The 27,048-nt window shown below is 38.9% G+C and overlaps 1 protein-coding gene across 1 annotated transcript; it reads left to right on the top strand.

Moving 5' to 3' along the window:
- The first annotated feature begins 145 nt into the window (after positions 1 to 145).
- Positions 146 to 27,048, top strand: LOC121381203. The gene is made up of 11 exons (XM_041510397.1): positions 146 to 584; positions 7,283 to 7,489; positions 11,126 to 11,301; positions 12,500 to 12,556; positions 13,408 to 13,529; positions 17,645 to 17,781; positions 19,992 to 20,153; positions 21,622 to 21,698; positions 24,959 to 25,053; positions 25,545 to 25,633; positions 26,767 to 27,048. Exons 1-11 carry the CDS (start codon positions 255 to 257, stop codon positions 26,848 to 26,850), a joined length of 1,536 nt encoding a protein of 511 aa, XP_041366331.1. The 5' UTR covers positions 146 to 254; the 3' UTR covers positions 26,851 to 27,048.

The raw sequence follows: 27,048 nt of genomic DNA, 5'->3' as shown, positions 1-27,048 counted from the left end.
AGTTTTAGGTTTTCCCGCAATCGGAATATCTCGTTATAATCCTGCCTTTTCCGGTGCATTCGGAACATTTCGGTCCATCTGCCTGGGGAATCCGAAATCGACCGAGGTGGCTTGACATTCCGCGAAGTAAAGTACCGATCGCATGTAAAGTTCTCGACAAGTTTGAACAAGTAGATTAAATGTCTAACACATGCACACGATTGTACAGCTTTTGTGAACACCATTTCTCTGTATTTATGTCTACGCTGTGAACGATGACAGACGGGCCAAGTTCTGCTAAAAAATCTAAGACTGACAGTCTGCCGTTGTGCCCTTACGGAGCACGATGTTATCGGACAAAACCAAACCATTTCCTGGAGTTTGCCCATAACAAAGATGGGGGTGATAAACAAACGGACGCAGGTGCGTCCAAAGTCAGTGACGCTGCCATAGATTTACCGGCGTGTAAGTACGGTGCTAAGTGTTACAGGAAAAACTTACTGCATTTTGCGGAATACTCGCATCCGACAGCAAAACCTGGGGATGGAAAGAAGAACGACATTGACAGTGGGAGTGACACGGATCCTGTAGATTCTGAAGAAGATGTAAGGTTTTTAAATATGGTATTTTCATAACCGTATGAGACAGGGGACAACTGCCCCACCCCCACTCCCTAATGCTGGAGCAAATGCTCTGATTTGGGCAAAAAATTATGTATATGTTTTCCCTAAATTTGGTGTCAGCATGTATCATTTGTATGTAGCCCAGTGGTAAAGTTCTCGCTTGATGCACAGTCGGTCTAGGATCATAACCGTTGATGGGCCCATTGGGCTATTGCTTGTTCCAGCCAGCTAGTGCACCACAACTGGTATATCAAAGGCTTTGGTATGTGCTATCCTGTCTGTTGTGGTATTATGCACATAAAAGATCCCTTGCCAATAATGGAAAAATTTACCGAATTTCCTCCCAAAGACTATAATATAATTACCAAATGTTTTACATCCAATAGCCGATAACTAATAAATCAATATGCTCTAGTGGTGTCGTTAAACAAAACAAAGACACAAACTGTTAGTTCATTGCATTAATATGAACTACTGTCTGAGATGCGTCTTATAGTATTAAACCCTCTCAACAGACCCATTGGATTTTCTCTCGTCTCAACCAGTTCCGACCCAGGACCGGAGCCCTATCTGTGAGGAAAGACTGAAAACTGTTGCATTTGGAAATTTGGTGATTTTTCATTGTTCAGTTTTCCTTAAAATTCAAATACACTTTCATTTAGTAATTATTCGGTATTTTTGTTTTACCTACAAACATGTAAGTGGTACGATATATAGTAGGACAGATTTTCAAAGTTTTATGGTTGTATAAAATATGTTGTGCAAAACCGTCAGCGCCGCAGGCACCAAGCCCCAAAGCCCCATAAGGAAAATTTAAAAATATTAACCACCTTCATAGCGATTCTGGTGTGTTTTCGGCTTATTACCTGAGACATTTAAATTCCCGAGAAAAAAAAATGGCCCAAAAAGTGTAAGTTTAGAGAACATCTAACATAGTTTAGGGATTTAATACAGAAGTACATACGGGGAGTTACCCCAGGCATGGAATGGTAGTCTTAGATATTAAACCTTGCAGCATACTAAAAGTGTCACGTTCTTATTGTTTATCGTTACAAGGACTTAGAACCTGTACGCCCAGGTCAACCTAACACGATATGGTGTCAGAATCCGGAGGTTTTTGTAACAAACAAAGGTGAACTTTGGAGTATTTCCAGAAATAGGAAGTCACAGCCTCGTCTTGTCAGTTCAATTAGCAAAATTAGTTTGATGTCAGAATGTTCCGCGCAAAAGATTCATCGAATCAAGGGAAACAACTGTATTTTTAACTATCCTAACAGGACAGATAGAGTTTTTCGTCTACTGTTAAGTCAGTGAACATTAAAAACAAAAAGGACAGAAAATGAGAATGGAGAAGTTGCTGAACAAGTGTTGAGACACCAATTTCGACCTAATATTCCTGTTCCAAGTAAATCAGAGGTACATGCACTAACTATTGAGGTAGCATGGAGAAAGTTCAAAAGGCAATGGAGCAGTTACGAAATTGCAACAAGATTAGAGACTGAGTCCCCTAAATACCGTACTTGGAGTGAGAGATGACACAGTTCGTCAGAAACTCTTGGAGGATAGAAAGTTGACATTGTCATCATGCATAGAAGTGTGCCGAGCACACGAATCATCACACATACAAGCAAAAGCAATTACGAGCAGTGCACCAGGGGTCATAGACAGAGTGAACAGGAGAAATAGCCCGGGAACCAAACATACTGTGTAACAAAAGAAATGCAAGAAATGTGGAAGGCCACATAAACCACATGATGTTTGTCCAGCCAAAGATGCCGAATGCCATAAGTGTTCTAAAATGGGACATTATGCTGCAATGTGTTACAGCAAGGTTGGCAAGCCGGGTGGACAGAAAACTAGGTCTCACCGAAATGTTAGTGGTGTGACTGAAGATTCAAGAGAAAATGCATTTCTAGGTGCAGTTTCCAAGATGGGGGTCGCATCTTGGTATGTTAATGTTTTTCATAGAGAACCAAAGTGTGCGTTTCAAGATGGACACAGGTGCAGATGTAACTGTCATCCCAGAGGGCTGCATACCAGAGATAAAAACTCCACTTGAGAAGTCTATGAAAGAACTGTTTGGCCTTGGCCAAAACTCACTGAATGTGTTGGGCAAGTTCAGCACTAGGATGAAGTTTAAAAATGCTGTTACAACTCAAGAGGTCTATGTTGTGAAGAATTTGCAAGAGCTGCTGTTAGGCAGGCCAGCAATTGAAGCATTACAACTGATAAAATGTATTGAGTCAGTTCAGAGTACATCCAACAGTTACAGAGAGGTATATCCTAAGCTCTTCTCGGGTCTGGGTAAAACAAAGGAAACCTACAAGATTGACTGCAAGAGAATGCTGTACTATATGCCATCTCTGCTCCAAGACGGGTACCACTGCCACTGCGCCTGGAGGAGCTAGATGTGATTCGTCCAGTGACCACACCAACAGACTGGTGCACACCAATAGTAGTGGTGCCTAAAGAAAAGAAAGACACAATCCGCTTGTGTGTAGATCTAACAAAGTTGAACGAGAGTGTCCAGTGAGAAAACTATCCTCTTCCTTCCACAGACCAGCTGTTGGCACAGCTTGCAGGAGCGACAGTGTTTACCAAGTTGGACTGTAATAGTGGTTTCCACCAAGTGCCATTAGATGAAGGTTTACAAGAGCAAACAACGTTTATTACTCCATTTGGGCACTTTTGTTATAAAAGGCTGCCCTTTGGAATTTCTTCAGGTCCTGAGGTGTTTCATCGCATCATGTCACAGTTGTTGTCTAACATCCCAGGAGTGATTTGTGACATTGATGATGTCCTGGTGTCAGGGCGCAGCCAGCAGGAACACAATAAGAGGCTGAAGGAGGTTTTGCAGAGACTGGATGATGCAGGGGTGACCTTAAATGAAAAATGTGTTTTTAATCAGAGCCATATTAAGTTCTTGCGACATATCATCTCTAAGGAAGGTGTGCAGATGGATCCAGCAAAAGTAGAAGCTATCCAGAAGTTACCTCGTCCCCAAAATGTGCCAGAATTGTGCCGTGTTCTGGGCATGATTAACTTTGTAAAGAAGTTTGCTCCAGACCTCGCTGACCAGATCAGACCTCTCCGGGAGTTGCTAAAGAAAAACATTCAGTGGACTTGGGAAGAAGCACAGGAACAGGCGTTTGTTCGTCTGAAAGAACAGTTAAGTTCGCCACCTGTGCTAGCTCATTATAGTCCAGACCGACCTACTATGGTGTCTGCAGATGCATCGTCCTATGGACTGGGAGCAGTCCTGCTTCAAGAGAAAGATGGAAGGATTTATGACCTCGACAGAGCTACGTTATGCACAAGTGGAGAAGGAAGCACTGGCATCCACTTGGGCTTGTGAGAAATTTTCAGATTTCCTCCTGGGCCTCCCATCATTCATCATAGAGACTGACCATCGACCATTGTTGACACTTCTCAAGACTAAGGGCTTGGATGAGCTATCACTGCGAATATAAAGATTTCGCATGTGCCTTATCTGGTACAGCTATGAGGTAATTTATACAGCGGGTAAGAACCTGACGACTGCAGATGTGTTTTCTTGCACTCCGGTTGCATCTACCCAGGAAACTGACCTGCTGTTGGAAAGTGATGCCACAGCCTTAGTACAGTCTGTGATTGATGGTATACCAGCAACCCAGGGTTGGCTAGTAGAGATCAGGATGAAGCAGCAGCAAGACCGGGTATGTAGTCAAGTCGCTCGTTACTGCAGAGGTGGATGGCCTGCTGTGAAGTCCAAACTTTATCCAGATGTTTGTCCATTCTTCATGGCGAGAGACGACTTAACAGTCCAAGAAGGACTATTACTTTATCGCACTAGAATTGTCATCCCAGTGGAACTGAGGAAGGACATTTTGACCCGAATTCATGATGGCCATCAAGGCATTGTAAAGTGCAGAGCTCTGGCCAAGTGTTCTGTGTGGTGGCCAGGACTATCTCAACAGATCCAGTCCATGATAGAAAACTGTGCAATCTGTGAGAAAGAGAGAAAAGCTAGACCTGAGCCATTGAAGCCGAGCAGTGTTCTGGATTTCCCATGGCAGAAAGTGGGAATGGACTTGTTTGACTGGTGTGGTAAGCAGTATCTACTCGTAGTAGATTATTTCTCTCGTAACATTGAGTTGGCTTATCTACAAGCCTCGACCTCTTCAGCGACTGTTATTGTTCATTGCAAGAGTATCTTCACATGACACGGGATTCCTGAAGTTGTTCAATCAGATAATGGACCACAATTTGCATCCCAGAAATTCAGCAGATTTGCTACAGAATATGGATTCACCCATGAAACCAGCAGTCCTCATTATCCGCAAGCTAATGGAGAAGCTGCATGAAAGGGCTGTGCAGATGGTCAATAATTTTCTGTTGAACGCTGTCGACCCATATCTGGCGCTACTTAACTACAGAGCGACTCCTCTCCAGTGTGGTTTCAGTCCAGCAGAAATGTCCATGGGCTGTTGCCTGAGGACGAGAGTTTCAGTCGTCCCTGCCTTGCTTAATCCTGATTGGCCTAAGCTGGCTGACATGAAGTTGGCAAATGCAAACCAGAATAAAGTGCAGAAAAAGAACTTTGACAGGTGGCAGAGCTACTGCACTTCTGACTCTGTCACCTGGAGATCAGGTTTGGATCAAAGAACCGACTGAGATGAAGTGGGAAGTTGTGAAGCCTATTGGTCCAAGATCTTATGCAGTCAGGACATCGATTGGGCTATGCAGAAGGAATAGGAGGCACCTAAATCGACGAAGTTCAAGTCCGCGTCCTCATCAACTGATCAACCCTGCAGTGTCATCGACCTTGCCAAACCCTGCAGAAGACAATATTTCTATGGAAATCGACCCTGTACCAGTGATGTCTGAGGAGACCATGACAGAGTCCGCTTCAGCATCGCCGTCGTCTTCTGATGTAACAAACACCCATCCATAGGGGACTATAATCAGAAGTGGTCGTGTAGTTAAAGTACCACAAAACCTTTAAATGTGGGAAGTTTCGTTTTAACTTGAACTGCGTAGAGATATTCGTTTCAGTAGTTAGCCAGTTTCTTATCTGAACACTGCAAGTAGGACTTATTTGGAACACGAAAAAACAGTTAAGTCGGGTAGTTTAATCTTAAAGAAAGAGGGATGTAAGGTTAGAGAGCATCTAACATAGTTTAGGGATTTAATACAGAAGTACATACGGGGAGTTACCCCAGGCATGGAATGGTAGTCTTAGATATTAAACCTTGCAGCATACTAAAAGTATCACGTTATTATTGTTTATTTTTACAAGGACTTAGAACCTGTACGTCCAGGTCAACCTAACACGATAAAAAGAGGGGGGGGGGTGAGCCCCCCTAGCCCCCTAGCTCATACGGGCCTGTATAGTATTAGTCCATTTTTGTTGTCAACTGACAGTTAAGTTCTATTTGAAACAGTATTTATAATACACCAGTGATTAAATTAACCCAGGTTTCAAACAACGTGGCCCAGTAATTTAAGTTCCTTTTCATTCCAAAATTTGGCAGAGATTAACAACACAGTTTATTAAACAATTTAATTACCAAAAAAGAAATAGGTCTACACAAATTATACTATGCAATATAGCAGGTGCAAGTGTTTTGCACTCTGACATCAAATGTGAACCGTTATGTCATTATATGTAAGATGCTACATTTTCAAATTCTGTAGATCAAACTGATAGCACTTATTGGTCAATGCCCAGTAGTAAAGTACTTGCTTGATGTGTGGTCTGGGATCGATCCCTGTCGGTGGACCCTTTGGGCTATTTCTTGTTCCAGCCAGTGCATCATGACTGGTATAACAAAAGTTGTGGTATGTGCTGTCCTGTCTGTGGTATGGTGTCTATAAAAGATCTCTTGCTACTAATGAAAAAATATAGCAGATTTCCTCTCTAAGACTATATGTCTGAATTACCAAATGTTTGACATCAAATAGCCAATGATTAATAAATCAATGTGCTCCAGTGGTGTCGTTAAACAAAACAAACTTTTTAACTTTTAGTTAATGTCGTAGACTGGAGGAATGCAGTGATGTATTATGATTTATTGGTCTGCAAATCCACAGAGCAATGCAGTACAATCTAAAACAGAAACCCATGTGAAGTTATGCATAAAATGCATGATATAATAATTCTGTATAGTAACTATAATGTCCATCTATATTTATGTTATTTCTTGTTCCAGCCAGTGCACCACACCTGGTATATCAAAGGCTGTGGTATGTACTACCCTGTGTGGGATGGTGCATATAAAAGATCCCTTGCTGCTAATTGAATAGAGTAGCCCATGAAGTGGCGACAATGGATTTCCTCTCTCATTATCTGTGTGGTCCTTAACCATATGTCTGACACCATATAACCGTAAATAAAATGTGTTGAGTATGTCGTTAAATAAAATATTTCCTTCCTTCCGTTATTTATTTATGTTATGAACACACTGGAAACAAGATGCTGTCATTTGTAGATATTTATTAACCCCATGACATTCTGTTAACATGGCTTCCTTGCCTCATGTCTGTGTGTCCCTGATGACGTGTTATACTCCGACATCATGTATTTAGCATTACTGTATTTAATGCGTAACAAGTACCATATACTACTATAAACACTACAGTAACTGATATTTAGACTACTAACTATATTCTGTATTGTTTTTGCTTTTTTTTTTATTCAGGAAAAGAAGTCTCCACAAAAGGATTCTAAAGACATTCTTAACCGCGGCATGTCACTGGTAAAAAGCTTTTCTCAGATGTCAGAGAATGAACGTAAAGAGCTGATTAAAAAAGCGTTTGAGATGAAGCAGAAACTTCAAAAGGAACTGGAGGAGACCAAGAAACAGGTGGAAGAAAAGGACAAACAATTAAATACTCTGCAGGAACAGGTACTTATCAGAGTTATTTTCCCTTATCGGTTAATACACGTAGGTACATTTTAAAGGAAACATATCACGTAAACCATATTTGGCACCAACCATGTACAATTAATTATAAATTGAATCACCTAAAAAAAATTTTAATCAAAATTACTTACTTAAAATATCTCCATAAAAGAACCCCAGATACGAGCTCTTAGCGGAAATTGCCGATCTTTAATGAGCAGGGCAATCACGAGGTCCGTGACATCAGAGACGCGTCGCTTGCATTAGTCCGTACCACTCATAAAGAATCTAAGACTTGTCCAGCTTACCAAAACAATGAGTGTTCGTTCGCAAAACGTTTTGCCGTATCAATATGAGCTGTTAGTAAATGAAGAAAGACACACATTTACTTACAACAGTGATACTGAAGAAAAAACGGATAGCGAGTCGGAGGGTGGAGAAACTGATGGTGCCAGACCAGACCAGTCGACCAATTTACAGCCCGGAGCCCGAAAGTAACCCGGAGACAAAACCAAAACTCGGATGCTAATGCCGAGGTGTATACTGTTCATATTTAGTATAAAGATACACCTCGATATGATGTATTTAAATATGTAAAAAATATAAATGTAGGACAAACATTTTTTGGGTTGTTTTTTTTAGAAAATATCGCATTTTTTATGTTCGGGCTGTACATAATGAAATCTGTATGCACAGTGTAAACAAACGCTCTAATTTACGACAAGGCGCTTCACCTTGAACAACATAAATGACTTGAGAGTATAATCAACTTTTAAACTAAATATATTTCTATTTGCATCAATAGAACGAAATGGGGTTATAGTATTTTTCTCTCATAAAAAAAGTAGCATATTATTAGGCCTATTGGTAGGGTGCGTTAGAGTAAAAACGACCACTCACGATACCCAAGTGATAATTTTCTTTTCTTTGGTACTACGTAATTGGTCAGTTTTGTAATTTTAGATGGGAAAGTCTACTTAATCAAGGGTTTTACAGCATTATTTACAGTAATGAAGCAGGGCGGCTGATAATGTCCATTAACATTGTACTATAGTCGCGACAGGTTACGCCACAATACCCTGTGATCTTAAAAAAACTGGCACGTATTTTGTACGTATGTCTAGACCGTGGTAATCACTTACCTGGTCGATACCCTGCAATATACACCTGCCAATCAGGAATCACATGTGGAGGCCACGGAAAGAAAGGACCAATTAACTAAAACAACACTCCGATTCTCAAGTCAGCCCGTGGATGAAACATAATAGTTATTTCGACACCGACAGTAGTGGTTTATTTTGTATTAAACTTCGTGTTGCTTTGGGGCTTCGGGCGATGAGGAACGTTTTTGTGACGTATTCCGCCCGAAGATTAAAAACATTATTTAAAATTATTATTGTTTTATTTAACTACATCGTACTGAGATGTATCCTCATGTCAAATCCCATGTTTGTATATGCCATATTTAATTACTTATTGACGTTTCCTTCTTCGGACGGTGAATACAAATTTTGTTATGTAGGCCTACAGCCCTAACATGAAAAATCTTTTTTTTTCCAAAAAAATAAATAAATAAAAAATTCTACATTTTTGTTTTAACATATATAAATACATCATGCTGAGGTGTATCTTTGTGCCAAATATGTACAATGTACACCTCGGCATTAGCAACCGAGTACTGTTTTTGTCTTCGGGTAACGTTCGGGCTCCGGGCTGTAAATAGGCTGACACCAAAGTACTATGCGGTGTTGGTGTCCAATCTTTTCTTTTGCGATAAAATACACGCGTCTTTCTTCGGATACAATCCTTTGGAAAACCATAAAAAGACAATCCCAATCGTTTAAACTGTTTATTTTTACACCCAAAGGCCGCGCAGTACGGCACTGTTGGACTGAAAAGATCGTAAGCCCCTTACTCCATATATAAACAGTTAACAACAATGGAAGAGTACAGCGGCTCTGACATCACTTCCCTTTTTTTCCGAACGCTCACGAAGAAATATGCATAAATCGTACTTTGATACTGATTAGCGTAATTTCTTCATTTTAAGTTAACTACACATATTTTATTGTTATAAAGTTATTTGTATATTATTTTTATATCATTTTTCTTTTAAAATGAGCTATAATATGGTCTCGTGTCATGTTTCCTTTAAACTATAGCTGATTGGTATAAAACATAAAGTATAAAAAAAATTGATACTTTGTAAAAAAAAAAAAAGGAAATCTTTTGCCAGTGCACAGGCTGCTACTACTGAAAAAGAAAGCAAAAAATAATATTTTATATGCACTTTAGTTTAAACAATATTTTAAACATTTACTGGTGGGTTGGTAGACAGGCTAGAAGCCTATATTAAGACCTTTCCCTATATTTTTTTTACAAACAAACTGTGTCAAGATGACAGACAAAGTACAAGTAATAACTAACAATAATAAAACATAATAGTAGATGATTAACATAAAAATGAAAAAATATGCACTTTGATGTACCAGTCGTGGAAGGGAGGGGAATATAAACTCAAGTCCATTGAGGATAATCAATGCTATGACACATCACATCTCAGATAAGTGTTCCACCAGTAAGCAACATTCCACCCCTAATACATTTAAGATTTGTTGGAAAACAGTTCATTAAGGTTAATGTGTTGAGATTTAGTTTTTTTGATTTTTATCAAGTGGACACGGGTCGTCTGTTGGTTAATGTATTGAGATGTTTTTTCTTGTTATCAGGTAAACACAGGTCTGTTGGTTAATGTGTTGACATGTTTTTCTTGTTATCAGGTGAACACGGGTCGTCTGTTGGTTAATGTGTTGACATGTTTTTCTTGTTATCAGGTGAACACGGGTCGTCTGTTGGTTAATGTGTTGACATGTTTTTCTTGTTATCAGGTGAACACGGGTCGTCTGTTGGTTAATGTGTTGACATGTTTTTCTTGTTATCAGGTGAACACGGGTCGTCTGTTGGTTAATGTGTTGACATGTTTTTCTTGTTATCAGGTGAACACAGGTCTGTTGGTTAATGTATTGAGATGTTTTTCTTGTTATCAGGTGAACACAGGTCTGTTGGTTAATGTGTTGACATGTTTTTCTTGTTATCAGGTGAACACAGGTCTGTTGGTTAATGTGTTGACATGTTTTTTATTGATGTTTTTCTTGTTATCAGGTGAACACAGGTTGTCTGTTGGTTAATGTGTTGACATGTTTTTCTTGTTATCAGGTGAACATGGGTCGTCAGTTGGTTAATGTGTTGAGGTGTTTTTCTTGTTATCAGGTGAACACAGGTCTGTTGGTTAATGTATTGAGATGTTTTTCTTGTTATCAGGTGAACACAGGTCTGTTGGTTAATGTGTTGACATGTTTTTCTTGTTATCAGGTGAACACGGGTCGTCTGTTGGTTAATGTGTTGACATGTTTTTCTTGTTATCAGGTGAACACGGGTCGTCTGTTGGTTAATGTGTTGACATGTTTTTCTTGTTATCAGGTGAACATGGGTCGTCAGTTGGTTAATGTGTTGAGGTGTTTTTCTTGTTATCATGTGAACACAGATCTGTTGGTTAATGTGTTGACATGTTTTTTATGTTATCAGGTGAACACAGGTTGTCTGTTGGTTAATGTGTTGAGATGTTTCTCTTGTTATCAGGTGAATAGGGGTCTGTTGCTGGTGGAGGGGGAGGAGGCAGCCCTGGAGGGGGACAAGACGGTGTATTTCACTCTTGAGGCAGAGCGGGTGTACAAGGAGGGTTCGGCCGCTCAGATTCACTTCAGACTGGCAGAATCACAGTTCTACCGACTCACCAGTGGTCCTTCCGCTCAGATGTGAGTAGACACTATTAAAGGTATCTTTAAACATAAAGTGCCGAATTTACAAACCTTGTTTTTCTTAAATGCAGATGTTTAAACATTGTAAATGTAGTTACACGCATGTAAGAAATAAACAGACTTTATAAATTTGTGCAGTTATTGTACAGTTTATGTTTACATGAATACTACATGTCCACATTTATTTTCCTAGGAAGGGGTGCAACATCAAAATAGTGTTATCTATACAATATTCCAAAATAAACTAGCATACATTAAATAAAAGCAATCTTCTAGACGCATCCAACTGACCAAGACTTTACATCTTCCGCACTAAAAAATATTTGTAAAATCCAGTATAATGGATTATCCAAGTGCCGCAAAAATCTTGTGCTTAATGTATGAATATATATGTATATATGTAACAGGAATCCCTAGATCTCTCTGTGTATCTTAAACCCGTTTATTAGTTTCCCAGATTCGATTTATCTGATCTGGCTTTCAAGGTAGTTGTCTATAATAAAGAGTTTCACTAAGGTCTAGTGCAGAAGACGAAATGAAAACACAAAATTAACTATGTCAACTTTTATTTACACTTAACATAAAATAACACAAAACATTGATTAGGAATATGATTGCTTCAAACCTTTCATCCTACCCCAAATCTAACAATTAACACCTCGAAACTCCACACAACCTAATAAACAAGACAAGTTCGTAGTTCAGGCAAACATAGTATCTTTCTACTGCAAACAAAATCACTAATACAAAACCACACAACAATAAGCCACTATTACAAAAACTAACACAACCACTAAACCACTGTTACCAAACCTAAAACAGAACAAAAGACATGGTCTACTCAAACAGAAGTTAGGCATGCACTGTACCTTTGGCTATCTCCCAAGTAAGACCTAGATATATAGTACTTCCCCCTTAATATAGTCTACTCAGGACTTCTCAAAATAATTTAACTTTAATATAATAATAATAATTCAGCCAATGCTTAATTAATACCCAACTTAATCTACTCTAATTACAAAATATATTTACCAAATTACAATACCCAAAATATTACCAAATAAACAAATCTATATCCCATATAATAAAATATTAATTATTAAAAAATAAATCCATATCACCTATTTTCAACACAACTTAATTCCGTTTCCCTTACATATATAACAGTTGTCAAATGTTTTTTTGTTTTTTTCAGTTACCGTGTTTCTAAAGTGGAATATGTTGTGAACCCCAAAACACAGAAGTTATTCAAGTAAGTTGTTACCTTTTGAGATTTAAAATGCCCAAACCAGTTAAAAAGTTTCCTGCAGGTGACAATTTCATAAAACATCAGGACCCGGTAACACAAAGCACTGGTAACATTATGTATGGTGTACGTCTGACGTAAGTGTTATGAGTGCTTTATGTTACCGGGCTCAGGAGTTTAATTTTGTGACTAGCATTTTTACTAGTCACATGTTTACATGTGTTTGGCATCTATTTCACACAGAAACTTGCATCATTACAGTAGATGGAGCATTGTAAGGACAAAAGAAAATGAAAGGTATATACTTCAAACTATATTAGTTGTATTGTTAGTAGTACTACAAGTTGTTGTTTAGTCGTAGATTTACTTTATGTGTAAAACTCGGCTTACAATGTTTTGTGAAATTGACCTTGGTTTAATAATGCCCCATTGGGCTATTTCTCATCACAGCCAATGCACCACGACTGGTATATCAAAGGCCGTGGTATGTGCTATCCTGTCTTTTGGATGGTGCGTATAAAATATCCCTTGCTGCTAATCGGAAAAGAGTAGCCCATGAAGTGGCGACAGCGGGTTTCCTCTCTCAATATCTGTGTGGTCCTTAACCATATAACCGTAATTAAAATGTGTTGAGAGAAATCGTTAAATAAAACATTTCTTTCTTTCTTTGGTTTAATAACACATAATGCAACATTTTACATTGTTGATTTCTTACACACCCGTTTGGAAAAAATACTGAGATTCATCAACAATTTCATTTCACAACTTTATTTAGGTTTCTAAATTATTTTTTACACAAGACCATTTTATGATAGTTGAGACAGTTAATTAATTCTATGGTTTTGTTGTTTTCACAGAGAAGCCAGAGAAACTCTGAAGAAAACGCGGGGCGAGGAATATTCCTACCCTGTGTTAGCTTTCCATGGTACCCAGCAGAATAACATCACACCCATTTGTGAGACGGGCTTTAAAGTTCCTGGTGAGTACTTGTGTAAACATTCAGTCCATTAATTTGCCAAATCCATTCTTCAGCGCTTTTGTTGATTACATGAGATTTCATTTCCCCAAAATTCCGGGAGGGGGTACCCCCAAATAAAGGTCAATATCTCAGCCCGCACTAAATTGCTGCAATGTCATCATTGGTTTTCATAATTTACAGACTCAGATGAACATTTTGACATATGGTGACAAATGTTGTAACGCCGGTTGCACCTTCTTGAAAACTAGAGGACTTTTGCCAGTCTGCTGCTGCACTATCTGTACAAATTATTTGAACCGTTTCGTAGCAGGGGTGGGACGTAGCTCAGAGGGACAGCGCTCACCTGATGCACGATCGATCTAGAATCAATTCCCATCGGTGGGCTATTTCTTGTTCCATCCAGTGCACCACAACTGCTATATCAAAGGCCGTGCACCACAACTGGTATATCAAAGGCCGTGGTATGTACTACCCTGTCTGTAGGATGGTGCATATTAAAAATTCTTTGCTGCTAATCGAAAAGAGTAGCCCATGAAGTGGTGGCAGTGGGTTTCCCCTCTCAATATCTGTGTGGTCCGTAACGTCATATAACCGTAAATAAAATGTGTTGAGTGCGTCGTTAAATAAAACATTTCCTTCCTTCCTTTCGTAGCATGACGCACCATCCATCTATTACATTGTGGTTGTGACTGGTGACTGTATACCGCTTTTAGTTTGATGCCAAGAAAAGATTAGGTCCATGACCTCATTGCAGTACAGACTCTAAATGGTTAAAATGTCCGGGAAAAGATGTTTATTTGGCAACACCCCCAGGGCAGTACATAGCGCAGTGGTAAAGTGCTCACTTGATGCGCTGTTGGTGTGGGATCGATCCTTTCCGTGGGTCCATTGGGCTATTTTTCATTCCAACCAGTGCACCATGACTGGTGTATTAAAGGCCTTGGTATGTACTATTCTGTCTGTGTGATGGTGCATATAAGAGATCCCTTGCTGCTAATGGAAAAATGTAGCATGTTTCCTCTCTAAGACTACATGTCAAAATTACCAAATGTTTAACATCCAATAGCCAATTATTAATAAATCAATGTGCTCTAGTGGTGTCGTTAAACAAAACAAACTTTTTGGCAACACCCCATAACATTATTTTGTACTGTTTTATTCAATGGCTAAAAGCCGCCGTCTACTAAACGATCATTGCTAAAAAATTAATCAATCATGTGATGTGCAATAGCATCGCTTGGCGAATATAGAATATTTTGGGCTATTGCAAGATCCTTGTTATGTGCGATGTGAAATTATTTTGTAATTCCAGTGTATTTTGGAATCCAGTGGTCACATGATCGCTTGCGATGGGTCCATCAGACGTATTCTTTCCACCTATCACTCCATTGCATCATACCATCATACAGGTGTACGGATTTGACCACTTCACATGATGAAACCATCGCATAATGTATGGCCAACAATAGGAAATAGGTGGGATAGGAATTCTATCACGCTATCATTAAGTGGAGGGTGGCTATATAACAGCACTGTGGCTTTTGATCTAACAACTAAATAATAAATCCCATTGCCAATCAACAGGTATTTAGTAGTAAAAAGTCTTTTAAATGTACTTTCTCCAAAACAGTACAGCACATACCATGGCTTTTGGTGTACCAGTTATGAAGCATTGGGTGGAACTGAGTACTGGGTGGCATGGGAATTAACCCAGTAGCTATACAGGACGCTTGATGCACGGTCGGTCTGGGATTGATCCTCGTCGGTGGGCTCATTGGGCTATTTCTCATTTCAGCCAGTATGCCACGACTGGTATATCAAAGGCTGTGGCATGTGCTATCCTGTCTGTGGGGAAAATGCATATAAAAGATCCCTTGCTGCATTAGGAAAGATGTAGTGGGTTTCCTCTGATGACTACGAGTCAGAATTACTAAATGTTTGACATGCAATAGCTGATGATTGATTAAACAATTTGCTCTAGTGGTGTGTTAAACAAAATGAACAAAACAGTAGCTATACATGCTCCTCGTAAGAACATAAACAAAAGCCAGTTCCTGTTAATATATAGGGGGGCTGGACAGAGTCCTGTGGTAAAGCACTCGCTGGTGGGATATTTCTCATTTCAGTTAATGCTCTACAACTGGTATACCAAAGGCCATGGTATAAATCATCCTGTCTGTGTAATGGTGCATATAAAAGATCTCTTGCTGCTAATCAAAATACGAGCTACTCTCGGCCTACTAAAATTCCAAACCTATACATAGCTCCCTACCTTTTATTTTTAGAACGACCATCAAAATTGCGCCAAACTTCCTTCATCAAAATGCACACTCATTTCCCTTTGGCTTAATCCTACGGGACATTCCAAATTACATAGCACCATACCAACCCCCGCCTGTTACCAACCACGGTTGGACTGCTGGTGCTCCCTTGCACCTGCCAGTGCAGGCGGTCCCTCCTTCACCCACCCCAACCCTGTCCTGGACGGAGGAACCGGCCAAGGCCAGTACTTGTGCCCAGGACAGGCATGCGCTACAACAGCTTACTTTGAATGTGCCCATTAAACAATATCCCAATTTCCCAATCGAAATAACCAGCCTCGGTGGCACAGTGGTTAAGCCATCAGACTGCAGGCTGGTAGGTACAGGGTTCGCAGCCCAGTATTGGCTCCAACCCAGGGCGAGTTCTTTAAGGGGCATTCTCATTATGCGATTAGTCATACCGACGTGTTGCATGCAATCGAATTGTACTGTAATAACACCTAGTCATACAGCCGTGTTGGAATCGTACCGATTAGAACATGTTCTATTTGTCATGACAAATCGTAGGCTCTCAGCCAATCAAATCACATTAAAGTACAACCGTTTAGTTTTGTCACTTCTGGGTTTTTTCATTTGCTTCTAGACATGTCAAAATGTCTGGATTTCATGAGTTAATAAACCCCATTATTGTCCGGATGTGATCATTAATTGTTTTGTTACATAATGCCATCAGTAAATTATCTACATTCATGTTTTCTTTATTTCACTGGAAATTTGTATGCACTTACATTTCATGCAAAATATTTTTAAACTGACTAGCTTTGTTTGACGTTGTGCAATCTTATGTGGGAAGATGTTACACAATTCGAGTCGCTACGACAAATCGCATGTGACAAGTCAGTCTGACAAATCGCATAATGAGAACACCTCTTAAGGGCTCATTGGGTAGGTGTAAGGTCACTACACCCTCTTCTCTCTCACTAACCACTAACCAACTAACAACTAACCCACTGTCCTGGATAGACAGCCCAGATAGCACGAAAATAAGTTGAAATGAAAAAAAAAAAATAATACTCGAAATAAGTACCCCATGGAGTGACAACAACAGGTTTTCGCCCTGAGAATTTAAAATGAGTGTAAATCATTTATGGGTTAAGCAAGAACAAATTCAAGTAACCTATTTCTCTTTTTGTGCACCCATCCTCACTATGTAAATGATGTCCTATTGTCCGTCCCACAGGGAACGCCGTTTTTCATACTGTGAAATTTACTATCTATAAGTTATTTATTTCCGAGCCAATATATTTGTAAATTGCACACCAAAAATAGTATTTTTTTGTTATTTCCAAAACACTTTTACTTTTCTTATTATTTAAAACAAAACTGAAATTAATAGCAAATTTTTTTTTTATAGATGAAACAGATGAAACAATTATTCTGTCTGTTTTAAGAAGTGCATAAGTGGAAAGCAGGTGTGTAGATTTTAAAGGATTAGGGTTTATCCTGTATTTTATTTCTCCCCTACTAATCCAACTAGATTTGACTATAGGATGTGTCTCCATCCTTTCTTTGCCTGACTGTTTTCTGTTTGTCCGTCTGTCTGTCTGACTGACTGACCCACATATAGTTTTCCAGACTTTCGTTTCGTAATGCCTCAAGATATTGAGCTGAAATTTGGTAAATAGCTTTACTGTTACAGACCAAGTTTGACTTTCATGGCGATTTACCCATTTTGGACAGTTGTGGCCCTAGAACGTAGGAGATATGAAAATTTGTTGTGGCCCGGTAGGGGACATGTATTGGTTTGGCAGTATAGGCCTACTCTCAGAATGCTTGTTTTAAATGATTTTACAGGTGACACAGACTTCAAACACAGTACTGATACTGGCTGGTTTGGGAAAGGTGTTTACTTCAGCGAATTTCCAGGCTACTCAATAGGCTACATCAAAGGAGCAACCAAGCTACTTCTGTGTCAAGTCCTCACTGGAAAGGTAATCAGTGGCTTCAACTCCTCATAGGGAAGGAAGGAAGGAAATGTTTTATGTAACGACGCACTCAACACATTTTACCGGCCTCGGTGGCATAGTGGTTAGGCCATCGGTCTACAGTCTGGTAGGTACTGGGTTCGGATCCCAGTCGAGGCATGGGATTTTTAATCGAGATACCGACTCCAAACCCTGAGTGAGTGCTCCGCAAGGCTCAATGGGTAGGTGTAAACCACTTGCACCGACCAGTGATCCATAACTGGTTCAACAAAGGCCATGGTTTGTGCTATCCTGCCTGTGGGAAGTGCAAATAAAAGATCCCTTGCTGCCTGCCGTAAAAGAGTAGCCTATGTGGCGACAGCGGGTTTCCTCTAAAAAAATCTGTGTGGTCCTTAACCATATGTCTGACGCCATATAACCGTAAATAAAATGTGTTGAGTGCGTCGTTAAATAAAACACTTCTTTCTTTCTTTCTTTCAACACATTTTATTTACGGTTATATGACATTTGACATGTGGTTAAGGACAACACAGATATTGAGTGAGGAAAACCCGCTGTCGCCACTTCATGGGCTACTCTTTCCGATTAGCAGCAAGGGATCTTTTATATGCACCTTTCCATAGACAGAATAGCACATACCACAGCCTTTGATATACCAGTAAGTGATGCAGTGGCTGGAGCGAGAAATAGTCCCACTGACGGGCATCGATCCCAAACCGACCGCGCATCAAGCAAGCACTTTGCCACTGGGCTATGTCCCACCCCCAGCTCCTCGTAAGAACGTAAACAAAAAAACCAGTTCTCTTTAATATATCCATTGGTAATGCACTCACCTGATGCACGATTGGTCTAAAATCCAGGATGAGTCCCCATTGGCTATTTAGAGGCAGGATGTAGCTCAGTGGTACACTAACAACTAACAACTAACCCACTGTCCTGGAAAGAAAGCCCAGATAGTTGAGGTGTGTGCCGAGGACAGCGTGCTTGAAACTTAATTGGATATAAGCATGGAAATAAGTTGAAATGAAACAATTTAAATTTTCCCACCTGCAGGTGTGTAGTAATGTAATGCAAGTGATCAAGAATAATGTCACTTATGAATAATGATCTCATTGTTATTTTTCGAATAAATTAAGTTAGGAATGTTTAGGATAAGTATTTTGTATGACACTATACATGTACAGTGCATACATGAAAGCAATTTAAAGTAGTACTAACATATTTGACTCCTTATTGTATGCATGCGACATTTGGTTAAGTTTAAGTGAATTTCTAATCTTAACTTGACACAAGACATCTTTTGGCAGAACGGTAACCGGATGGGATCTTTATTACAAAAAAATTTAATATTAATAACTGAACTCAAACCGAATTCAAATCCAGTTGTGTCAATAGAACCTATTGGCGCTGTAAAATAGATTTAAAACAAATAGATCATATTTAACAATTTCATTATAACATTTTAACCTTTAAAGGAGACTGTAATACGTTTTTCTTACACACCCATTGGTGATAACACATACTTGTTAACACATGTATGTGTGTTAACAATTTCAAGACATATGACTGGATGCTCCTAAGTGATGACCAGGTCACCAATGCCATACATCCAATAAAAAACAGCACAATCGAAATCAATTACACTGTGATGTATAGTTAACCTGACAATCATTTGTCTGTGACGCATAAGTGCAAGGGCTGTAAATAACGTTCAGATGAAAAGATGTAAAAATTTGCTTAAAACCTGGTTTTTGAGGATATGTAAGAAATAGAATAATACATTTGTGTCCGTTAGATATCATTTATCTCACAACTCGTTGTATAAAAACATATCAGACTCATTTTCGCTCGTTAGATACATTTTTAAAAAACTCTTCTTCTTTTTTCTTTTTTTCCCCACTGCCCCGTTTCCTTTTTCTCCTTTGAATTCCATCTCATTTCTTCCCGATCTGGCAACTCTTCTTATCTTTCAACTTCTTTTCGCTGTCCACCTCCACATCCCAGTCACAACAACGGCAGGTGCTTGTCTCTTGTGGCTATCTTTGCCACACACCTGCCATTCCCCATCAACTTTTAGCTGTGGGCTTTGTCTGACCACATTTTAAAACAACTCGTTGCGAGATAAATAGTATCTAACGGCCACTCGTGTATTATTCTCTATTTCTATTTTCACTGATGTGGGAATGATGTGTTGAGACTTGTTTTATTGACTGCAGGTATTTCAGTGCACAAAAGTAATAACTGGGGCTGCGTTGACAAAGGGCTACGACTCACACACCTCGCCAGACAAGAAAGAGCTTGTCATCTTCAAGAGTGCTCACATTTTACCATCATACATTGTCCACTACACAACAGCCAACACAGAATTCAAGTATACTGTGAGTTATGACAAGTATTTTCTTTCATTGATGTGTTATTGTTAAGAGCTTGTCATCTTCAAAAGTGCTCACATTTTACCAGTGTACATCGTCCACTGCACAACAGCCAACACAGAATTCAAGTATACAGTGAGTTATGGCAGACAGTTTGTTTCACTGATGTGATAAGAGCCCGTCATCTTCAAAAGTGATCAACCGGCCTCAATGGCACAGTGGTTAAACCATCGGACTATAGGCTGGTAAGCACAGGGTTCGTAGCCCGGTACCGGCTCCAACCCAGAGCGAGTTCTTAAGGGCTCAATGAATAGGTGTAAAGCCACTACACCCTTTTCTTTCTCACTAACCACTAACCAATTAACAGCTAACCCACTGTCCTGGACAGACATCCCAGATAGCTGAGGTGTGTGCCCAGGACAGCGTGCTTGAACCTTAATTGGATATAAGCACGAAAATAAGTTGAAATGAATAATGAAAAACGATCACATTTTACCACTGTATATTTTCCACTAGACAATGTCCAACACAGAATTCAAGTATGCTGTGAGATATGCCAAGTATTTTGTTTCACTAATGTATTCTAAATATAATTTATGCACCTTTCATTCAAAACCCCATCCATCTATTTCCCAAGCCACTCAATATTCCTTTCCAGTGCATTAATATGACCAGTACATGAAAAGCTATGATATGTACCATCCTGCTTATGCAGGGTTTCTAGAATATGGTAGCCTGCCCATTGTTAGTGGGGGTTTTTTTTACCGTTGGGCTAATAATTAGTTACTCACCATGTCATTGTCAAAACTATTTGTGGTCAGAACCTCACCTAGTCAATGCTCCTTTTCAAAACCCTCCTTTATACATATATATAGATATTATTAGTGAATGAATGAATCAATCAATCAATGACATCATTACAAAACCTGCATTATTTTTGTATTATTATTATTAATTTTTTTTTGTTTAAGTTGTGATATATCTTTACTTCAGACCAGGTGACTAGTAAAACACTGGGGGTTTTTTACCACTGATTTGTGTAGCAATCCAATCAAATTCATTCTTACAAGTTTATGTGTTTAATTAGAGTTTTAGATTTGCTATTACTTGGAGTTTGTTGCTATTCTCTATTCTCAAGTGCCTGCTATCAGATTTAGCATTAAACTAATGTGTTTAATTAGAATTTTTAGGTTTGCTATTAATTGGAGTTTGTTAATATTCTCTGTTGTACGTAGTCTGATACAGGTAAACCAAGTGTCTTCTATCAGATTCATCATTAATTTAAACAAATGTGTTTAATTAAGAGTTTTAGATTTGCTATTAATTGGAGTTTGTTAATATTCTCTGTTGTACGTAGTCTGATACAGGTAAACCAAGTGTCTTCTATCAGATTCATCATTAATTTAAACAAATGTGTTTAATTAGAGTTTTAGATTTGCTATTAATTGGAGTTTGTTAATATTCTCTGTTGCAGTCTGAAGGCAGTAAGCTGAGTGCCTCCACATCTTCGGGGTCTGGCTATGCTGACATACAGAATGCAGACGCTACAGGGTAATTTCATTAATTAATTTTATCTTGATTCTCATGCTTATCTAATTAAGGTTCAAACACTCTGCCATTGGCACACACCTCAGCTGTTTGGACTGTGTGTCCAGGTCAAGGGTTAATGGTTGATGAGAGAAGTCGGTTTTGTGGCCTTACATGTCAAATGTATAATTTTTCACAGAGTTATGGCCCATGAACTTAGGAGATACAACAACAAACTTTGTTGGGCTTGGTAGAGTATCGGGCAGGACGTAGCCCAGTGGTAAAGCACTCGCTCGATGCGCGGTTGATCTGGGATCGATCCCCGTCGGTAGGCCCATTGGGCTATTTCTCATTCCAGCCAGTGCACCACAACTGGTATGTTAAAGACCGTGGTATGTACTACCCTGTCTGTGGGATGGTGCATATAAAAGATCCCTTGCTGCTAATCGAAAAGAGTAGTCCATAAAGTGGCGACAGCGGGTTTCCTCTCTCAATATCTATGTGGTCCATAACCATTTGTCTGACGCCATATAACCGTAAATAAAATGTGTTGAGTGCGTCGTTAAATAAAACATTTCTTTCTTTGGTAGGGGATATGTAAAGGTATTGCTGTGTAGCACTAGCAGTTATCTCGGAATGCCTGTTTTGAATAAGTAACAGCATCTTCAAGGTTTTCTAGTGAAATGGCCAGCACTTTCATACAGTGTTCGAGATTTAATAAATTTGTGCAGTATCCCAGTTGGATACTAACATTTCAAAATCTGGTATCCTATCTGAGAATTTAGTATCCCAATTAAATGAAATGCATAAATAACATTGTAACAAACATGGACGACACTGTTACTTAACTTCACTATTAAATGACGACTTTCATTGTTTCAGCGAAAAAAAAAAATGCAGGATTAAAAAAAAAAAAAAAAACATTATATGGTATCTCGGTGGGATACTGGGTTATTGAAGACTGGTATCCAAATTTAAATTCCGGTATCCCCGGGCTATCGGGATACCATTAATATCGAACACTGCTTTTATATTATATTTCATGCTGACAACTAGAACTTCAGGTTATATGTCAAAGTCTTAATGTTTCAGATTAATTAACAAGTTTCAGCATTTAATAAAATTCTTAAAATTACTAAAAGAATTCAATTTCAGGCCATAGGATTTCAAACAGTATCTTCGTTGTTTGGTGTAGTCTGGTGTTTGAGATGGGCCAGTACACTTTCAGTATCTTCGTTGTTTGGTGTAGTCTGGTGTTTGAGATGGGGCCAGTACACTTTCAGTATCTTCGTTGTTTGGTGTAGTCTGGTGTTTGAGATGGGCCAGTACACTTTCAGTATCTTTGTTGTTTGGTGTAGTCTGGTGTTTGAGATGGGGCCAGTACACTTTCAGTATCTTCGTTGTTTGGTGTAGTCTGGTGTTTGAGATGGGGCCAGTAAACTTTCAGTTTCTTCGTTGTTTGGTGTAGTCTGGTGTTTGAGATGGCGCCAGTAAACTTTCAGTTTCTTCCTTAAGCAGGTGTTGTGGGAGCTGGAAAGTCTGTTGATGCGCCAACACTTTGATCCATAGAGGAGTATAGAGAGGACATTACTCTGATAAATTTTGAGTTTTGTTCTTCGGGAGTATACTGAAGATCTCCATAGCTGTTGTAGCTTTCCTAAAGCTGACCTGGCCTTTCCTAATTGTGTTTTGATATCTAGTTCTGTACATCCTTCTAGATTGATGATATTGCAAAGATAAACAAACTTGTCTACTTATTCAAGTCGATCGTTGTTGATCTCGATTGGTTGTTGTGTCAGGTCGCTGTTTGTCAGCACTTTTGTTTTCTTTACATTGATTGAGAGACCATGGGAAACACATTTTTCGGTTCTATGCCTTGTGATCATGGGAACCCATCAGAAACTGTTTATATTCTTTCCGTTTAATAGTCGTACTTGATATACATTGTAATAATCATGGTTCCATGATTTTACCGACACGGTACCGGAAAGGGGCTTTTCAAATATTATGTAACGTTTAGGGGTGGGGTGTGTGAGTCCAAGCATTATGTGGCATTACAAGGGTGGGGGGGGGGGGTGTATTGAACAGCATTACGTAACCCAATTTTGTTTTTTCTTAAACCCAAAACAATTATAAATGAAGCTGAAATGCTTTAATACACCAGATTTTTTAATATGGTGCAAGTGAAAACCTGCAGGGTTTTTTCTCCATCATAGAGCAATACGTCACTTTAATGACATCATCGTAGTACCAATGGGTATAAATAAACATTGCCACGTTGCTTTGTCTGTGTGTTGGGGGGGGGGGGGGGAGGTATCTCCGAGCGTTATGTAATATTTTAGGTGTGTGTATGATCTAGTGTTACGGGGTGTTATAAGGGGGTGGATGGGTGTCTAATTTTGACAAAAATAGCATTAAGTAATATTTGAACGGCCCCAAATGATCGTTACCATGAAATCCGAAGGCCTGCAATTTTATTATTATAATTGTTTTAATTATGTAGCTTTTCGTCTGTCCTGCATAATATTACTGTAATTTGCATTTCTTTGAATTCAATTCCATTCTTTTATTGTATGTAAGGCCATAAGCCCATATATACAAGAACTAGTATACTGATATATTTTGGGACCAGTTGTTCAAATGATTAGCCAGCTGTTTTAGAAACACAAAATGGAAACATTTATTTATATACATATGTTTAAAAAACCCAAAACAACAACATCATATCTTGCAACATATCATCGATTATCTTACTACGACCTTCCATGAACGCCAACCAAACAAGTTGAGTGATACAAATCGAGATCAATTATGAGTAATGAATATGATATTGAACTCGCCACCACCCCGCACCAATGTATATGTCCCTCGAGAAACAATTCTCATTTGTCACTCCCTAAAGCTCGAAACTACTGAGGACTATTTCACTCAGTATACAAACTGTGAAACACCATACAAAATGGAAGTTCGTCCAATATCCCATAAATATTACATTTCCCCAAAATTATAAAAAAACGATATTTATAAATGCCCGTGGTCAGCATAACCATTTTTTTACATTTGGCCCCTGGTGCAGGTAACAGCATTTTCAGCTGAACATTTAAATTGTACATGTATGCACTGGAGTCAAATCAAGTGAAAACATTGTTAGATGAATTACTGTAAACTTTTCGAAGAACTGAACATGTTGTCATAGAATGTAATGTATAATCTGTATTATGGATTGCTTTTAAAAAAACATTCATAAAGCATTATTTTTAGAAATAATTTTTTCTTTCTTACAGGGTATTCAAAGATCAGCGAATTTTATTTTCTGGTGAAATGCAGACAATACGGAAAAATATGCAAGAGTTGTTGGTGAAACATGAAGGATCTGCAGGTATTAATGAGTACACTTGTACCGACAAGGCATTAGCTGGAGATATACAGACATGAGGTGGATTTGTCATCTACCGTACTGTATCGGGAAGTAAGCTCGACTCCTGAATTTAGCAAATTTACAAATTGGGAAAGAAAAAAAATCTTTAGCCAGATATAAGTTTCAATTGGTCAAAGAAAGAAATTATACCCCACTTCCGGTCTCGTTGTCATGGTTTCTTTTGTGAAATATGAAAATTTAATATGAAATTAAAAATTTTTTATGAGTCATTGTGTTATAATACAGCAACATTATGGTAAAAATTAATTAAATTAATTTATGTTTCATTATAATAAAACATACTTATAAATTTGATTTTATTTTATGGGTGCCATGCTGGGTATCTAAACAACATTCCACCACCCTCCATATGACTAATTGCCCTTATAGACAGCTGACTCGGGTTTTGAAATTTATTCATCACGCTATAATCGATATATTATGTATTTCAGGAACTGTTAGTAATATGACATTGCTCGTGGCATCTCAGAAACTGTATGATTCGGGATCCCGTTCAATATTAACTGCAAAGGAGAAAAAGGTAAAAATATCATACATGTCTTTTTCTTTTGTTACCTGCCTGGGGAACAACTGAATGTGTTGTAAAAAAAATACTGGGCATACCAAACGAAAGTGGGGTCAAATGCTGAGAAACTTAATTTGTTTCATAAGCAAAAGAAAGGTCAGAAAAACTTACGTTGGTAGTTTTCATAGAGTTAATATTTGCATGTGTAAGCTACCGTCTGTAAAATTCTACCGGCCTCGGTGGCGTCATGGCAGGCCATCGGTCTACAGGCTGGTAGGTACTGGGTTCGGATCCCAGTCGAGGCATGGGATTTTTAATCCAGATACTGACTCCAAACCCTGAGTGAGTGCTCCGCAAGGCTCAATGGGTAGGTGTAAACCACTTGCACCGACCAGTGATCCATAACTGGTTCAACAAAGGCCATGGTTTGTGCTATCCTGCATGTGGGAAGCGCAAATAAAAGATCCCTTGCTGCTAATCGGAAGAGTAGCCCATTTAGTGGCGACAGCGGGTTTCCTCTCAAAATCTGTGTGGTCCTTAACCATATGTCTGATGCCATATAACCATAAATAAAATGTGTTGAGTGCGTCGTTAAATAAAACATTTCTTTCTGTAAAATTTTATTCTGACCATTGACATTTAATTTATTAAATATAGTTAAAGCATTAAATGAATTTCTTCTCTGTATTTCATTGGCATTATTAATTAAGGGCCAAGTAGAGTTTTTTTTAAAGTTAGTTAATAGATCCATCTTGGCGAAAAGACCCATCATTTTCTTTATACATTTCAACAAGTGCTCTATAATTTGTATCATATATTTCATTTCATTTCAACTTATTTTCATGCAAGCACACTGTCCTGGGCACACACCTCGGCTGTCTGGGCTGTCTGTCCAGGACAAGGCATTAGTCATTAATTGTTTGTGGTTAGTGAGAGAGAAGAGGGTGTAGTGACCTTACACCTACCCATTGAGTCGTTAAAACTCGCTCTGGGTAGGAGCTGGTACTGGGCTGCGAACCCTTTACCTATCAGCCTTGTGTCCAATGGCCTAACCATAACCACAACACCGCCAGTAATAAGACATATGACAAGTGGTTTGGCTTGTTAATTTAAATTATAATTTCCCCATTATTTTTCTATTATTTCAGGTGCCTGTGGTGAAGGAACAGTTTATTTATGACTGCATCAATGCTAAAAAGTTTCTCGACATAAAAGATTATCTTCATGCATGATCTGAGTGGGCAGGACGGTATTCAGTGTTAAAGTGACCCTGTGATGAGTGATCAGTCCAGGGTCGAATCATGTCAGTGGGCCAATTGGACCATTTGTCATTCCAACCAGTGCACCACAACTGGTCAAAGGTCGTGGTATGTGCTTTCCTGTCTGTGGCAAAGTGCATATAAAAGATCCCCTTGCTGCATTAAGAAAAT

This window comes from Gigantopelta aegis, chromosome 9 (genome assembly GCF_016097555.1).
Source record: "Gigantopelta aegis isolate Gae_Host chromosome 9, Gae_host_genome, whole genome shotgun sequence".
Lineage (NCBI taxonomy): Eukaryota > Metazoa > Mollusca > Gastropoda > Neomphalida > Peltospiridae > Gigantopelta > Gigantopelta aegis.
The sequence above is the reverse complement of the archived record's forward strand: the minus strand, read 5'-3'. Positions and strand labels throughout refer to the sequence as shown.

Coding starts and splice junctions, on each gene's coding strand:
- LOC121381203 (XM_041510397.1), top strand. CDS start 255: ATGACAGACGGGCCAAGTTCTGCTAAAAAATCTAAGACTGACAGTCTG. Junction 7,490..11,125: donor TAAATACTCTGCAGGAACAG/GTACTTATCAGA, acceptor TCTTGTTATCAG/GTGAATAGGGGTCTGTTGCT. Junction 20,154..21,621: donor ACACAGAATTCAAGTATACT/GTGAGTTATGAC, acceptor TCTCTGTTGCAG/TCTGAAGGCAGTAAGCTGAG.